Consider the following 17,424-nt stretch of genomic DNA (forward strand, 5'->3'; position numbering starts at 1 on the left):
CGAAATCGTATATGTGAACGAACGAATTCTGCGTGCGTACGATAACACTGGTGAGAAGCAATGGCTGAAGAAGAACGCTGCTACGTACTAGTACGTAGATGCATGATGGGAGGGATGATGACCAATAGGAGAGAAGAACCTCATGGCGATGACTAGCACCAGGAACCAATGGGAGAGCGGGAGGATGGTGGTGAGTCTACTCAGTTGGCGGCGCGCGAGTTTCAAAATTGTTATCGGTGATCTGACCGAATCTCAGACTTTACAGCAATAACCTTTCGTATCTTGAGCATTTTTCGTATGTAGAGCCGTAAAATTTTTCGTATTTGCTTTCGTATCTCGAGTTTTTTGTAAGTTGAGCCTTTCATATCTCGAGGTACCACTGTATTGCTGTAAATGGCGTACACCTGTATTGTGATTGAAGAATAACTAGTGACCTTGAGTACAATATAATGTTGTGGTATTGATGTCATAGGTTTTCAGTAAAGTCATAGGTATTGAGTTAAGTAGTATCTCAGTTAGTGAGCAATTTCTAAGATGGAAAGATTAAATTGAGGTATCATAGGAGCCCTTCCAGTTTTTAATATTGTACTGTATCTTGGTGCAACATTTAGCAAATTCTGTTTCTTAACGTTTCACCCAATTTGCAGAGTGAGTACTGTGCAGGCAATTTCTATCCTGGTTCAGTGGCCACGTCTTATAACAAAGCCATATCTTTTTCCAGATGTCAGGTGAAGGCTCACTTTCACAGCCTGAGGACCTTCAAGAAGATCCCACCTCCAGTATGGGTGTCTACACATGCCCTTTCTGTGCACACGAGGCCACGACGAAGACTGAATTCACCGAACATGTGCAGATGCACAAAGGCGGCAGCTGGCCCTATGCCTGTACGCAGTGTAACTACAAGACACGGCGTAGCCACGACCTGAAGCGTCACGTTTTGTGCCGTCACTATGGGAGGATTCTCAGGCCGTATCGATGTCAGCTGTGCCCTTACAAAACGACCCATTCTGTGCATCTTGCATCTCACATGATGAAAAACCATTCGAGTTAGCTTATTTTGTTATTTGCGTTAGTCATTTGAAGTAGAAAAACTTGCGATATGAAGTCGACTTCTAGATGTTTGTTTACGTCCATTTTTATGTTGCATAATGTTTGCCAAACTAAACATAGTAGTGTATAAATATGTCCAATGATTATTTTCCCAAAGTTATTTTTGGCTTTTACTCAGACTACGAGCCTTGGTCATAAGTTATTAACACTACATACATAGTTGTAAATTTTTGTTTTCTTTCATTCAGTTGCTCAACACTTGATAGCAGAGGACCTTGTATCTGAATATGAGTTTTTAAGAATTGGAGTTAAGACTACTTAATAACACTATCAATTTTGAAGGACAGCAGTGATGCCAAATCCCTGAAATAATCAGTTTATTTAATTTTTTCAGAATCTTGATATCTGATTTATCCAGGTATCAAATTTTATTTTTCAAGACAAATCCTTGAGTCAAGCTTATAGGATTCAAATGTTTTGAATTAGTGGTTTGGTTCAGTTACCTAACGATGATAAGTAATAACAATGCGTATTTGCATTATGTAATTATTTAGAGACCTTATACAGGCAGTCCCCTGGTTACGATGGGGGTTCCGTTCTTGAGACGCGTCGTAAGCCAAAAATCATTGTAAGCCAGAACATCGTAAAAAATCCTAAGTAAACCTTACTTTTAATGCTTTGGGTGCATTGAAAACTATGTAAACTGCATTCTTATTACATTTTTCATCAAAAAAAGCTTCAAATATTGATTATTTTGCATTTTTGGTGTCATATTTCATCTGCCAGATGAGCGTTGTAGGCGTCGTAACCCTGGAACATGTGTCGTAACCTTGGAAATAATGTCGGATGAATATAATTGAGAAGCGCCTTAACCTCGGAACGTCGTAACCCAAACCCGTTGTAATCCGGGGACTGCCTGTAATAATTTTGTTCAAGTTTGCTTTGCATGACAGTAATGTACAGGGTAGATGCTTTGCACAGATTGCAAATTCTACACGACTTGAAACAGTATCAGGTTAGGCCGTCGTGTTTTGTGTGTTGCTTTTTCTAGGCAGTCCCCGATCATCGATGTTCTCGGTTAATGGCGATCCGGTTTTATGGCACTTGTGTAGTGCCATAACAGGCCGAGTTTTGGTTATCGGCACCATAATGTGTTGATAATAAGAGTTACAGCGTCATAACATACTTAACAGGGTTGCCATTAATTGGTTATCAGTGCATAAATCGCCATGTTTCGGTTAATGGTGGTTTTCGCTTATTAGCACCCTGCCGAAAAAGGAACCCCCGCTGATAACTGGGAAATGCGTGTATTGATTTTGTTTCTTTTCCTATAGTATTTAATGATCCTTCTTAAGGGTGTTGAACTAGGTTGTTTCAGTATATTTATGTTTCAGAAGTCCCACACCATAAATATTTCTTTTGAGTGCCATGAAGTATACTATCCCTTTTCACCATCGTTTCAAGATTGTGCCATAATACAGTTTACAAAGTGATAAAATATGGGTATGTAAATGTATATGATTGATGATAACATAATTATAAGGGTGGAGCAGAGATGTGTTATAAATCTTGAAATATGTATATACTATAATATAAAATTATATATACAGTAATATATATATGTATGTATATTATCATATATATATATATATATATATATATCTATATATGATATATATATATATATATATATATATATATATATATATATATATATATATATATATATATGTGTGTGTGTGTGTGTGTGTGTGTATATATAATATTGTTTGTTAGTGTTAGTGTATTTGTGATTGTTGCTTATTGTATGAAAACTATTAAATAAAAAGACATGAGTATTGTGGTGTGTAGATAAACCTGAGTTATGTGTAAGAAGGCTGAATTTGAGGTACAGGTGTTAATTTACAATGGTATTAGCAATGTACTTTCTCTGAGATTGTTTTTAAAATCCAGGGGAAAGAATGGCTGGCTGAGTTGAATTTTTTAAAAACTGCATAATCCTATTGTGGCTACAGCTAGGTCACCCTTGGTCTCTCATTCTGGTCCTAAAATTTCTTCTGTCAAGTAAGTGATTCCACTCTTTCATTTCACAAGGGTCTTGACATTTTCTTCATGCCCATATGAAGTATATTATGCTTTGTTCTTATTATACTGATATAGAAGCAAGGTTCCAGAATGGATTAAACTTGCGATAAATGCCACAGGCAGTAGGTTGGGGTGTGAGTGAACCTTTGAATAATATGTAATAATATAATTGTCACTACTAATCGTAATTTTTTGGGGCCTTCTCTTTAGTTAGGGCAATTAAGTTTCCACGTTATATACCTTCATTTAGGCCATGTGGCCTGTAGTACATTGCTTTATCATGTTTGCATTAGCTGTGTTTGTTATTCTGCTTGCTTTTTGTTGCTGAGGAATGGTCCACTTATGCATACCAGCTCAAAAGACACAGAAGCTTTTGATTTCCATTTTTTGAGAAAGATCCTTGTCGTGTCACAGAATGACAAATATATTGTGGTCTCTAAATGGGCAAATCCTGAATCCATGTTAACCTGTATAAGTTGGGAAAGACTGTATATTGGCTATCTGAAAAGAATGGATGGTGGTAGAATTCCAAAGAAATATTGTATGGGGAAATACCAGGAGGGAAAAGAAGAAAAAACCGAGACCTTGGCTTGACTCGATCATAGTCGTGGAGAAAGTTGGTGGGACCAAAATCCCTAGAGACACAGGTCAGAGACCTCAGCGGTGTTGGGAGGTTGTGAAGCGAGGTGTCAGATTGGATAATTATGTGTACATATGACAAATAATGTTAAAGGAGCAATTTGTACGAATTAGCATTTCCTGAATTAAAGTTTTCAAATGTTGCAAGTAGACTCTCTTCAGCTACTAAGTGTGCATGGCACCTGGAGGAACAGAGTGCTTTTGTACTATTTTTATGGAGGTTTGTAACGAGACTAGTCATAGTTTTAGGGTCTTGTAGGACTCTCCCAAAGAATTTATTCATAAATGTGTTATAAAAATCTGAGTAAGGCAAAAATTAAAGAAGGGAAACAGCTCAGTGGGATGAGACCAAGGTGACCAGATGAAAAGTGAGAGGGAGGAAAGCAAATCGCTTAGGTCCATTGCCGAGTAACAAATACCTTGAGCAAATACCTGTACTACATGAGATATATACACTGTAAGCTGTACCTTCTTATAATAAATTACTCATAATTGGTGGCTCATTTTTGGGTACCTATACTAAGTCTGGGAGTTGCCCCTTGATGGTATATGGCAGTTTTTGGTGCGTGAACAGGTAGAATTGCGCCATTCATGGAGAATTCTTTGCCTGCTGGACTCGTGGAAGGGAAGTACTTTAACACATTAACTGGGACATGGAAAACCCCTCATTACTCTGAAATAATCTTCAAAACATAATACATAACTTAAAGAGGAAGAGCTTTCTTCATCCAAAAGTTATCTTTAGTAATGAAGTTTAGTGTGTATTTTCAAGTAACAAAGCAGAAAGAATACTTGTTACACAAGAGCGCCTCAGTGGCGTGGTTGGTTTGGTGTTTGCTTCTCACCTCGGTGGTCGCGGGTTCGATTCTCGGCCATTCCATTGCTGAGTGAGAGATGTGTATTTCTGGTGATAGAAGTTCACTCTCGACGTGGTTTGAAAGTCACGTAAAGCCGTTGGTCCCGTTGCTGAATAACCAATGGTTCCATGCAACGTAAAAACACCATACAAGAAAAATACTTGTTACTGAAAGTAATCTGCATTCACATTTTTCAAGTCTGTAAGTTCATGGAAAGAAATATTTCAATCCAGTGTAATGGAAACAAGAGAACACTTCTTCCTTAAAGATGTCCTCCACTTATAATGTCCATTTCTTCATAAACACGAACACATAACATACAGAGGAAGAAATCCTGTTACCAAAACATTAATCCCCCAATAACCATTGCCATGTCTTTTACAGATCATGGAAGGAAGGACCTTAAGACCCCTGCTGGCTGCCGGTTCTGCTCCACATCATGGCCAACAGCAACAGCAGCCATCAACAGTGGATTTAGTTTCTTGCAACTTACCCAGCTACACTGGTGGACATCACCAGATGGTGGGTCAGAATGCGCTCGGGCAGGGTACCACCAAGATGCCGTACCTCTGTAATCACTGTGATTACAGCACTCAACGCAAGCACGACTTGAAAAAGCATTTCAGGACTCACACGGGAGAAAAGCCCTACCACTGTCTGCAGTGCTCGTATCAGACGGGAGATTCCAGCAATCTGTACGCTCACATCAAGAATATTCACTCACAGTAGCCAAAGGTCATTTGTCTTGTGACACTGAAACAGTCATGAGCAGCATAGGCTGCTTAAGCCGTTAGCCTCTGTATTTTTCTTTATGTTAACAGGTTTACTAATAAATAGAATGAAATGTTAATCCTCTTTTATTTAACTCTTTTTGGACTAGAGTACTGTACTGTATGTACATGGACAATGAAACATTTCTGTTCAATGCTACCTCTGGAGACAAAAATGAATTGTCTGGACCCCTTTGATTATGCAGGAAAGTAATTTTATTTCATATTACAGTAAATCATTTCTGTATGGATGAAGTATGTAATACAAGGATTTAAGTCGTGTAGTCACCTAACAACTGTAAAAAAGTTTTTCTAATTTTGTAGCTTGCAAGAAAATTGTTTATGCTGTAGGTCTATTGGTATTGAGTGTTTTTCCTTTCCATTCTGTTTGTCTTCTTCAGATCTGGGCATGATTTGGGTGCTGGCCTTGATATTAAATGCACAGTAATACCTCTTCTGTAAGCTTATTCAAATTCATAACCCTTTAACTGTTTTATCTTACTTCCTGCACATATACTTGCTCCATCTTAAGGAAGCTTACTTTGCAACTTGACTACCTGTTCCATTTACTACTATTTATGTTGTGAATGAAATTAGACACAAATTGGTCATAGAATTTAGAACAAAAAAATACGGAAGTACATATACCCCTCTCTCTCTCTCTCTCTCATCAGGAAACGATACATTAGCCAAGCTAGATTTTCTGTCTTGGCCTGGTAAGTTTAGATAACGAAACTGGCTTGTTAATAGTAAAAACTTTAGCATTGTTTAATTATTCATGAGGTTTCAGTACAGGAGAAAGTTCAGTGCACTGGAATAATACTAGAAAGAATTGTTTCATCAAGCTCACAGGTGCTCACGATTTTTGGAACAAGATTAACTTCCGAACTCTTATTACTTTTACATACAGTGAATATGTACGTTATCTTATTTTGCTTTTCATTTTGATTTTTATATAAAAAACGTAAGTTTTCAGTGAATTGGCAAATAAGGGATTTTGACGTAAGGAAAAATCTATTTCTGGGCGATTGGCTCGTGTCGCCAGCGAAATATCCTTTAATCTATTATTTCTAGGGTAAATGTACTAACACATACCAGAGAATAAATAAATAAAGAAAAAGGTCAGTACAACTGACTCGCTCACCCTCCAAGAGGGTGTCGGTATGAACACTATGGCGAGTGAGACCACTACCACGAGCCAAATGCCAATAGAATTCTCCCACTACAAAATCCCCCCAAGAGGAGAGCCGACCCACAGAGTGGGCAGCAACTACTACTACTCCATCCCATGCTCCCGACTGCTGCGCCTCTGGTGGCCATCCTGAAGTTAGCAGACAATCTTGGGCGATGGGATGGGTAGGGCGGGATTTCGCTGGCGACACGAGCCAATCGCCCAGAAAATAGATTTTTCCTTACGTCAAAATCCCTTTTCTGGGCTCAGCTCGTGTCGCTGCGCGAAATCGTACCAGAGAAATAGCACAAGATTGTAAACAGAAATCAACAAAACAAAAAGAGGTCTCAAATAAAAGGTAAAATAAAATAAAAGAATATAATTGCTAATAAGGATACATATACACAATGATACAAAATAGAAATATGCTTAAATTAAACTTAATTCTAATAATATTTCTTAACTTAAGGTAATTTACATATATACAGGGGTATATGGCATATATGTACCAAAATGGTATCTGTGTAAAGATATGTATCAGAAATCCAGAGCAATTAACATAATAAGTTGAACAAAACAAACAAACTCAACAATAATAAAACATATAAAGGAATGTATATAACTTAATATACAAAACCCGTAACCATTACAAATAAGATGTATCCCCTAGCATAAAAATAAGGGGATGACATCCAAGAGATCAATATCCACAATCAATTGTGAGTGCCCCTAGCAAAAAAATAAGGGACACCCACCACATCATCATAAAAGCAGCTAAGACACAAGGAAACCGTAGATGAACAAGGCAGGAATAGACGAACTGTTGGGTGAGGCAGGTAGAAAGGAGGACTGGATCTTCTACTAAAGATTAGGTAGAGTCGGGGGAAAACTATGTTACCCGCTGCTACTGCTGAAAATTTCAGAGCTTCCAAGGACTTTAAGTAATGACGTTTGAACACTGTCGGCGATTTCCATCCCAGTATACTTTTTCAACTCATCGAAGTTCATATGTTGGAAATAGTTAATTGAGGTGGCTACTGCCCTGACATCATGTGCTTTCGGGAAAGAGTCAGGATTGGCTTGTTTAATGAAGTACAGGATTTGTTGCCTGATGCCTTTAATAGATAAAGTACCACCTTTTTCTCTCTTAAAGAGAGGACCCGATGAGGATGAGGAGGTCCTAGACAGAAAGGCTCGTAAGGTTGAAACTGGGCAAAGAGATACATCTTGTGGAAGGGGTAGTACCTTCCATGGTTCCCACCTCATCAAAGGATCTTCATTCTTAGCTATAAAACTACGTTCCGGAGAAAGTAGCACTTCCCCTGTGGGAAGGAACTGAATGTGATCCGGATCTCTGGATAAAGCCGACAGTTCTGAAATTCTAGCTCCTGAGGCCAAGCTTAATAAAAATAGAGTTTTTCTTAAGAGCATTATAAACGAGCATGTGTCATTATCAGTTTCTGAAGCCAGCTTTAGAACATCGTTTAAGAACCATGATACTGACGTAGGCCTTACAGAAGGTCTAAGTCTAGCACACGCCTTGGGAATAGACGAGAAGTAGGAATCTGTCAAGTCTATGTTGAAACCAAATTGAAAAATCTTTTTCAAGGCTGACTTGTTTGTCGTAATCGTGCTAGCTGCTAAGCCTTTTTCAAATAAGGATCTGAAAAAGGATATAGCTGAATTGATTGTCATGATCCTAATATCTGATTCTCTCAGGAAGTTGCTAACTTTTGACAGCAGCATCATACTGTCTCAAAGTTGAATCTCTTTTATCGGATTCCAAGAAGAGAATATTTTGAGGGTCAATATTCGCATCCCTTTTCGCTGCAAACTTCATGAAATCCATAAAGTTAGGGTTTTGAGAATCCCTGAGGAAGCGAACACAGTCTTCGTTTGTACTGACTGGGAGAGCCTGGGACTGGGAATCCGAAGAGGGCGAAGACCCAGTTCCAGAATTAGAGGTACCAATTGCTCTTCGGCCAGTCTGGGGCTACTAGAGCCACTTGACCCTTGAATGTCCTGAGTTTGTTCAATACCTTCATGAGAAGATTCACTGGAGGAAAGACATAAATCTTCTCCCAGTTGTTCCAGTCTAGAGCCAGGGCGTCCGTGGCATAGGCCCAGAGGGTCCAGGTTGGGGGCCACATAACATGGGAGTTTGTGGTTCGCTTGAGATGCGAAGAGATCCACTTGTAGGCCTGGAACTCTCTGAAGAATCCATTGGAACGAACTGTTGTCCAGTGACCATTCCGACTCTAGAGGTACTGATCGGGATAGAGCATCTGCTATGACGTTTCTCACTCCAGCTATATGGGTGGAGGAGAGATGCCAACTGAACTTGTCCGCCAGGGAGAAGATGGCTACCATGACATGATTTAGATGACGTGATTTGGAGCCTCCTCTGTTTATACAATGTACTACCACTGCGCTGTCCAAGACTAGCTTTATATGGGAGTACTTTGGCGGACGTAACCTTTTCAGAGTCAAGAACACTGCCATTGCCTCCAGTACGTTTATATGGAACTGACGGAACTGAGGTGACCACGTTCCTTGAACTTTCTTGAACTGGGAATATCCTCCCCAACCGCTTAATGAAGCGTCTGTGTGGATGGTAATCCCTGGTGGAGGAAACTGAAGGGGCACTGATACCGACAAGTTCTTGACTTTCGCCCACGGCCGGAGTCGATTCCGTAGAATCAGAGGGACTGAGGATAATTTGTCCCTGGACCTGACATTTGCTCGTGAGCGCCAGATTCTGGTTAGGTCTTTCAGTTTGGCTTTCATCAGGATGTTTGTCACTGATGCAAACTGGAGTGAACCCAGGATCCTTTCCTGAGTTCTTCTTGACGCCAGTTTGTGACTCAGAAATTGCTTGACTGACTTCGCTATTTCTTTCCTCTTGGTTGATGGAATCGACAGAGTATGGGAGGATAGATTCCATTGAATGCCCAGCCACTGAAAGTTTGACTCTGGAGTGAGTCTTGACTTGGTCCTGTTTATCTTGAAGCCTAGATATTCCAGGAACTGAATCACTTTCAGTGTTGCTCTGTTGCATTCCTCGACTGTTGAAGCCCAGATCAACCAATCGTCGAGATACGCTACTACCATAACCCCTTGCGATCTTAGTTGTTGAACTACTACTTCCGCCAGCTTCGTGAACACCCTGGGTGCTACGTTGAGCCCGAAAGGAACTACCTTGAAGGAGAATGTCTGGTCTCCTATCTTGAAGCCCAGATACGGACGGAAGTGTCTTGCAATAGGGATATGATAGTAAGCGTCTGTAAGATCGATAGAGGTGGTGACGGCCCCACGGGGAAGTAAGGTCCGCACCTGCGAGATCGTGAGCATCTTGAACTTGTCGCAGCGAATGGCTAAGTTTAAGCGGGACAAGTCTAAGATTACCCTTCTTTTTTGTGAGCCTTTCTTTGGCACGCTGAACAAGCGACCTTGAAATTTTAACCTGTTGACTCTCGCTATAGCACCTTTCTGAAGGAGATCCTCCGCATACTCCGTCAATTCCTTGGAATCAAGGAAGTTGGCGGAAAGGTCTGGATGGGGGTGGGCTCGCTAACCAGCTCCAACCCAGGCCTTTTGACACAATGCTCTGAGCCCACTTGCTGAAGTTCCACCGGTGGCGAAAGTGAAACAGCCTCCCTCCTACCTGAAAATCCTCATTGGTTTTGGTAGCCTCCTCAGCCTCCCCTGAAATGCTTTCCTCTATTAAAGGGACCTCCCGATCCTCTCCCACGAAAGGATCGCTTACCTCTGCCTCCCTTACCCGAGCGGTCATACTTCTGGGAAGCTTGACCCTCGAAGACCTGATTGTAGGCTGGAGAGAGAGCGTAAGAGGTGGAGGGTTGAGGCTGAGGGGAGATAACGTAAATCGGCTGCGATTGAGCCTTTGAGGTAGAAGGTTGGGCTGTTTGCACCAAGGGAACAGCCGGAACCTGCTGAGAAAAGCGTGGTGTTTCTTCTGGTAGGGCTGGAAACGTCTGGGTTTCCTTTGAGCCTTACCCTTACCGGCTTGATCCTGTCGTCTCTTGGCCGTAAGACCCCAACGGTCTTTAAGGCTTTGGTTCAATCTCGTAGCCTCTGCCTGAACCTCCTTCACCATCGCTTCTGGGAAGAGGTCCGCTCCCCAGATGCTTGACGTAAGCAACTTATTCGGCTCGTGCCGAATTGTTTGCTTCTTGTAGGACATGTTTCCTACAATTCGTCCTAGCAGTGGCGAACTCAAACATATCCGACTGCACCGTTTGAGTCAAAGATTTGGTAAGAAGCTTAAAGAGTGGCTCCGACCCATAGGCAATGGTAGCCACCTCGGTCATAGCCATGGAATTAATAGACCTGGCTAACCGCGATTTGGCATCGAATTCCGCCTGAATAAGGCTATCTGGAAGCCTAGGTAGCTTCTCACCAAACTGCTCCATAGCACAGTCTGGTTTGAGTTTGCCAGCTGAGAAGGTGTTGGGTAAATCTTCCCACAATTCACCGGCTGAAGGAAGTAAGGAGACGTAGGATCTGCTTCCTTCAGCTGAGGCATGGAATCCCCCTTCTGGGCTGCTGGAATGGTGGTTGTCGCGATCTTTGTCAAGAAAGGGAGCGGGGTACTCTCTTCCATCGTAAAGATCGTAAACGGACTCTTAAAAGGTTGGATTTTCGTGTTGGAACAATCCATGTCCTCTAGACACCTGAGCCATTCTCTCTGAGCCTGGTCTCGTGAATAGAGGACTGTCTCTTTTGGTACCCTTATCGTCCCGAGTCATGGCTGAGGCGGTGAGCGTGGCGTAGCCGATGAACGGAGGCTGAAGGTCTTCCGGGTAGAACTCGAAGTCTTCAATCCTCCGAGTTCCACATTCCGGGATAGAGATAAGCCCGTCTTGGAAGGGGGCGTATGACGCTACTCTCCAAGGGTTGTTCATTGAGAACGGAGGTAGAGAGTCATACGGGGGTAATTGGGCTCCCCTGTGCTGAAAGGTGGAGAAGAGGCTAGTGGAGCTTGGCTCAGTCCGGCTATAATGTTGTCCTGAGAGGTGATCCTATCAGACAACCGGGAGATCATTTGTTCCATGCTGTTTTTCAGAGAACCAACCAGATCGCCCACTTGTTGCAACAGACCAGCGTTGGAGTCCAAAGCCGGAGCTGCTGCGGAGGTGGAAGGGTGGCTCTGAACCGGAACCAAAGGTAGCGGAACTGACGACTCCGCTGGAGTATGAGATCTCTCCCTGGAGGATTTACTCCTAGAGGACTTAGAGCCGGACCCAGAAGCTTTAGATCTCTCTGCTCCGGATTTCTAGCCGGAGACTTACGAGAAGAAGATGACGCCGACGCCGTCTTTTTAGACGACGACGACGTCTTCGTCAAGGTTTTCACTGCTTGACCTTTGACCTTGGGTCTAACGGAAGCGTCAGGAGAAGTATATAGTTCATTACCTGTAAAGCCTTGGAAGGATGGAGAGGTTGCAGGGGTAGAAGATCCAGTTGCACCCAAGGGCATCCCTTGGGTGTCCAACGTACCTACCTCGACCAACAGGTCGTCTACACCTACCATAGGTTCAACATTAATATCGAGCGTCGCGACTTCCGAGGAGATGTCCTGGCCTTGGTCCGTCAACGAGGCAGCCAGCTGTTGCTGGATGAAAGCGATAGTCGGGGCCGCCTCTGCTGGGTCGACGTAGCCTGTAGCCTTGCCTCCGGGGAAGATTAGTACCGCCAACTTCTTCTCAGAATGTAGGGCATACCCTTGGCGGCGTTCTTCCCAAAACCGCCGACCCAGGCCCGCAGGGTTGCCAGTGCGGTATCCCTCACAGCCGGAGCCTGGAAGAGAGGGTATTGATTAGATTTTAAGATTAAACTTAAAACTAAAACCAATTTAAAAGCTTAACTTAAAATTATAGGGGCTACAAAACCCCATGAATTTTATCTTAAGTTAGGGAGATTAATGTAAAAACTTAAGCACTATAACAAATGAGGACCAGTTAACGGAGTTGGAATACTTACCCCGTCTAAGAGCTGGCTCACCAGATCATAACAGATGGTACACGTCTCGTGGTACCAGACCTGGATGTCCCCGTGCGGAGTCGCGCATGGAGCATGGGACCGGCAAACTTCATGTCCACATGGGTCTTGAAGTGTGGCGGCGCATCCCGGATGCTCACAGTTGGTGGTCTGTAAGTGAAAAGACACATGAGTATCTTAAAGACTATCACTTACAGGCTAAAGGACAGAACTCCGTTGCATGCCGGAGCTCGGAAAAAATTTGGGCATAACCCCTCCCTTATCGCCTGAATAGGCTATAACCCCGGAGAGATCCGGTGAGACAGGTAAGGGAGGGGGGATGGTTTAAGGTAGCTTAAGATAAACTTACTAGTTTAACATAATAGATCTTAAACCTATAAAACTCGAACGTACCGGACTAAGTCCAGTGCGTGGCGGAGTGTCGTAACTCAGCGAGACGGAGTGGTTAGAAGGGACCAACTGTATGCCCCGGTCCACCCTGCTGGGTGGACTAGCATCTTTCCGCTGGATGCCAGGTCTCCGGTAGTAAAGGAGCCCTAGTAAGGTGGGAAAGAGCGAGAGGACATACAGACTCGGGCTAGCAACGGAGCGACGGAGTAGCAACGGAGGGGGGAAAGGCCAGTCCCCCCCCACCTTACCATCCGGCCGGACCGAGAAGCCGGAGAGGTCGAGTCCAGTCTGGGTCTGTCCCGTCCCTCTACTCCCTCCGCTGGGGGGAGAGAGGGAGGCAGGCTCGGGTATGCGGAGCAGCAATTGGGCAGACCGACCCACCCCCCACCCCCGACTCTATGGGAGAGCGGGAGGGGGGGAAGGTGACTGGACAGGCGTCTGGCTGCCCCGTGATCACGTAGTGACCACGGGGCGGTAAGTACAAAACAATGGACAACAAAGCCTAGAAACATAACCAGCTGATCAGAGAGATGCTATCGGGAAGCAACCGAACTGAAGAGCGGTAGCATATAGGCCCTATGGGCCACAACCTAGGCTAAGCAAGCCAGACGCCTAACTAACCTAAACAAATATCATATAAAATAATTCAAATGAATAATTATGAAAGAAAGAAAACAAAATAGTAGGAGAAAAAATCCAGGAGTGTACGACTAACCCGAAGGAAAGTCTACCACTCAAAGCTAGCCGAGGCCGATACTAAGAGCCGTGGCTAGGGTCTGGATGGAAGGAGCCTACATAAGGTAAAAGACATGCATGCATGACAAAACCGTGTAGACCGTACCCTAAACAAAAGCGGATGATTAAAACAGAGCGTACTTAAGTAAGGGGATGTTCTGGGTATGGGCGACCAAGAACGAACCCACCACGAGGCAGAACCATGCTGCCATGCTTCCGACCTAGAGTTCGTATTTATACCTAAAAAACGGCAAATACGGGCTCAGGGCCGGAAAAAACCAAATAGCAATAAACACTGAGTACTTAACTTAGCTGCTGCGATGGCTGCACGCTCCATGATAAAGAAATCCAAAGAAAAGGGCACAAAAAACACAGAGTAAAAAAGGGCACGTGTGTATCGTGTGCGCTAACTGAAAAGGATGGCCACCAGAGGCGCAGCAGTCGGGAGCATGGGATGGAGTAGTAGTAGTTGCTGCCCACTCTGTGGGTCGGCTCTCCTCTTGGGGGGATTTTGTAGTGGGAGAATTCTATTGGCATTTGGCTCGTGGTAGTGGTCTCACTCGCCATAGTGTTCATACCGACACCCTCTTGGAGGGTGAGCGGGTCAGTTGTACTGACCTTTTTCTTTATTTATTTATTCTCTGGTATGTGTTAGTACATTTACCCTAGAAATAATAGATTAAAGGATATTTCGCGCAGCGACACGAGCTGAGCCCAGAAATGATAACTATTACACTATGTATGCTTAAGTTTCCAGATGCCACAGATTCCTTGTTTTACAATCTTTGATTGTTTTTAAGCAGTTTCTAGCTGGTGCAAGAAGATTATCCTATTGTTAATACTGAAGGGTTGTTACCTCTGAAAAATGCAAATTGATTAAAAATTTTTCATTTTGCTAACAATATTGATTAGACAAGAAAATTGTCCTTTTTAATCTTCTAGGAAGAGGTTTAGATTACGTATTTGTATTTTTCAGGATACTGAAAAAAAGGATCATAAGGAGTCGGTGTCAGTTGTGGAGACTGTTGATGCAGAAGCACCTAACTTATCAAATGCTTTGAGGTGTGACTTTCTGATCTTGAATATCTCTAGATATCCTACCTTTATCAGCAATTTCACATCGTACCTAACGTAAACTAACTTGTACTTTTTACAGTAACATTCAGTTTAAGATATCTAAAATTGCATCACATCTAAAGTGGTATTATATAGAAGAAAATAACAGTAATGTAGCTGATAAGTACAGAAGTCCAAGTTTGAGGTGTGCATGTGTGTGTATTGGTTTTGATGTCATTGCAGTTACTATACTCAACATGGTTCCAAAAATTTCTAGGGAAGTCTGAATTTGATACAGCTTAAAAAATCCGGTACATATTTAGATTTATGAAGAGATAAAAAAGGGAGAAACTGTTAGACCATCTTGTAAATTCAAGATGTCTCAGTGCAACCATTTTCAGAAACCAAGATGGCTGACTTAGCATAATGCCATAGCATTCTCACTGTGGACATTAGATGCCAACTTTTTTTTTTTTTAGCCTAAACTTCCTAATGTGCATCCTTTTCCAAGTATAATATGTTACAGTAACAAGGTGTTAGCATTTCCACCAAATTAGACTATTCCAAAAAAATCTTAGACTTGAGTACAAGGAAAATAATGCTTCATCTCTTTGCAGGTCTATAGTGAAGCACCACCAAACACAGCACCCCACTTATCGCCCCATGCTGTGGCAATGTCTCATGGCTACTCATGCGTTCTATGCCCATTCAGAACCGGGCGTCGAACACACTTCCGCCAGCACCTGAAGAAACATTCCCAGGAGTCCATTTTCATGTGCCCCCACTGCAGCTACAAGACGCACCGGAGCAATGACCTGAAGAAGCATATGAGGGTTCACACAGGCGAACGACCTTACTGTTGTGCCCTCTGCGGACACCGCTTCAACACCTCCAGCAACCTCAACTCTCATTATCGCAACAGACATCCGGAGAATTCCTTGTTTCATTAGGCTCTCAGTACTCAGGGAAATCTATTGACTTATTACATTATTGCTGTGGCTTAAAGCTGTACTTGTGTTTAGTAAGGGTGTGACCACATTTCAGTAAAACATGTTAAAAACATACGTTAGCAAAACATAAGTCAGCAACTTACAGGGTAATTGTATGAAGTACTGGTCGCAACTTCATACAATCACCCTACATTTGCCAAAGATTCGTTCTATCCTTACAGTTGTTGTCTTGTTTCTAGTGTGTTAGTGATATGTATGCAACAGGTTGCTGACATATGTTTTAGATGTGTTTTACTGTAGTTTGAACACACCCTAAACTAAGTACACTAATACTTTTTCTTTAGTTTTTGGCAACATAAATGTGTTGGCATTCACTTTCAAACTGATGATTTTTTGTTCTTTGCAGAGTGAATTTCTATTTTTTTTCTTTACTGAAAGCTGTGTGTAGGTTAATGTCCTTTTCTTCAGGTTTCTAAATTAAACCTTTCGTGCATTCTCAATTTAGCTTTGAGATCTGTATGGTATGACTAATGAAAGATTGAATTAATGCGGTCATATTTGGGAATATGATTGAATTAATGTGTTTTCATTTTTGCATCTTTTGTTTAGACTGTATGAACAGCTGTGGATGAATCTGTTTGTAATAAGCTCATTGATTACCAACTGTATTTCATGAGTAGGAAACTCAAAACAAACATGGGCAGGGGAGAAAGGTCTCAGGCTTCTCTGTTGAACCCCATTGCATCTATGGTGACCTTAGAAGTAGTATAAATTATGTATCCGGAGGCTAGTCAGGTGTGGTATGTTACAGTGAGAGCAGAAGAAGAGGCTTGGAATCTAAAGAAAATTCATCACAAAAGACTTTGATAAATGGAAGTTTTAACCTTGTCTAAAACCATCCACTCTAAGGCAAAATATACTCTGCTATATATAGATGTGTAAATGGATAATAACTAAACTACTGGATAAAGACAGCATGAATATTCAGGATATCATAATATGTAGAATGTTCCATTGTTGGGATTTGAAACATATCCTTTCCCTGTTGTAACATCTGTGGTGATTGTCAGTTGGAGACTCAGTAAATGTCTTATTAAAGTATTCAAGTGATCCTGTTTGGGCTTTTATTTCACATTCTAAATAGCAAGACTATTACTTATGAATGTATAGATGATTTAAGAACTCTTAACTACTTGTAAAATATATAGATTATTTACAAAACTGAGGTGAAGTCTAAAAAGACTTGTGGATTCAGGATTTAAAGATATTGGATTAGTTTGCTATGAGATCCCCCCCACGGAGAAAGAAATGAAGAGGGCTAATTAATCCAATGGATCTAGTTTTTTTTCTAGTAAAAGGAATTCGTCTCAAAGGCATCCCTTTAAAGAGGGAGATGTATTTTTTATTATCAAGTTTCTAGGTGCTGAGGCTTTAATGATGAGCCTTCTATATAGTTGGATGAAGCAGATAATGTTGTAGAAGTACGTAGTCTGGATAGACGGTTTATTCACGTCAGCAGTTAAGGTATGAATTTGACAGTAATTGTAGTGTTTTCTTCTTTCTGGAGCCAACCCCTGTCATGGGAAAACATTTAATGTTAAACAAGATATAATATGTGAGAAATACAAATATTTCTTAAGAAACTATTATTGCTAATCCAGCACTTTGTACTTGAGTCACATACTCCTAGTCTTTAAAATC

At 42.0% G+C, this 17,424-nt stretch overlaps 1 protein-coding gene across 4 annotated transcripts in view; it reads left to right on the forward strand.

Annotated features, from left to right (window-relative positions):
- The window catches only part of LOC135205354 (telomere zinc finger-associated protein-like), a 121,026-nt gene that overhangs the window by 101,166 nt on the left and 2,436 nt on the right, over positions 1-17,424 (forward strand). The window contains exon 5 of one of the 4 annotated variants that reach the window (XM_064235837.1): positions 15,391-16,790. The exons of 1 other annotated variant lie outside the window; for it this stretch is intronic. In XM_064235837.1, coding sequence (XP_064091907.1) covers positions 15,391-15,723 — 333 coding nt within the window. In that variant the 3' untranslated portion in view covers positions 15,724-16,790. Of the gene's footprint in view, positions 1-721; positions 2,613-5,015; positions 5,482-15,390; positions 16,791-17,424 lie in introns of those variants that run through there. 2 more of the 4 variants (XM_064235832.1, XM_064235839.1) reach the window with 2 other exon arrangements.

The sequence above is a fragment of the Macrobrachium nipponense genome, chromosome 49, assembly GCF_015104395.2.
Source record: "Macrobrachium nipponense isolate FS-2020 chromosome 49, ASM1510439v2, whole genome shotgun sequence".
In the NCBI taxonomy this organism is placed as follows: Eukaryota; Metazoa; Arthropoda; class Malacostraca; order Decapoda; family Palaemonidae; genus Macrobrachium; species Macrobrachium nipponense.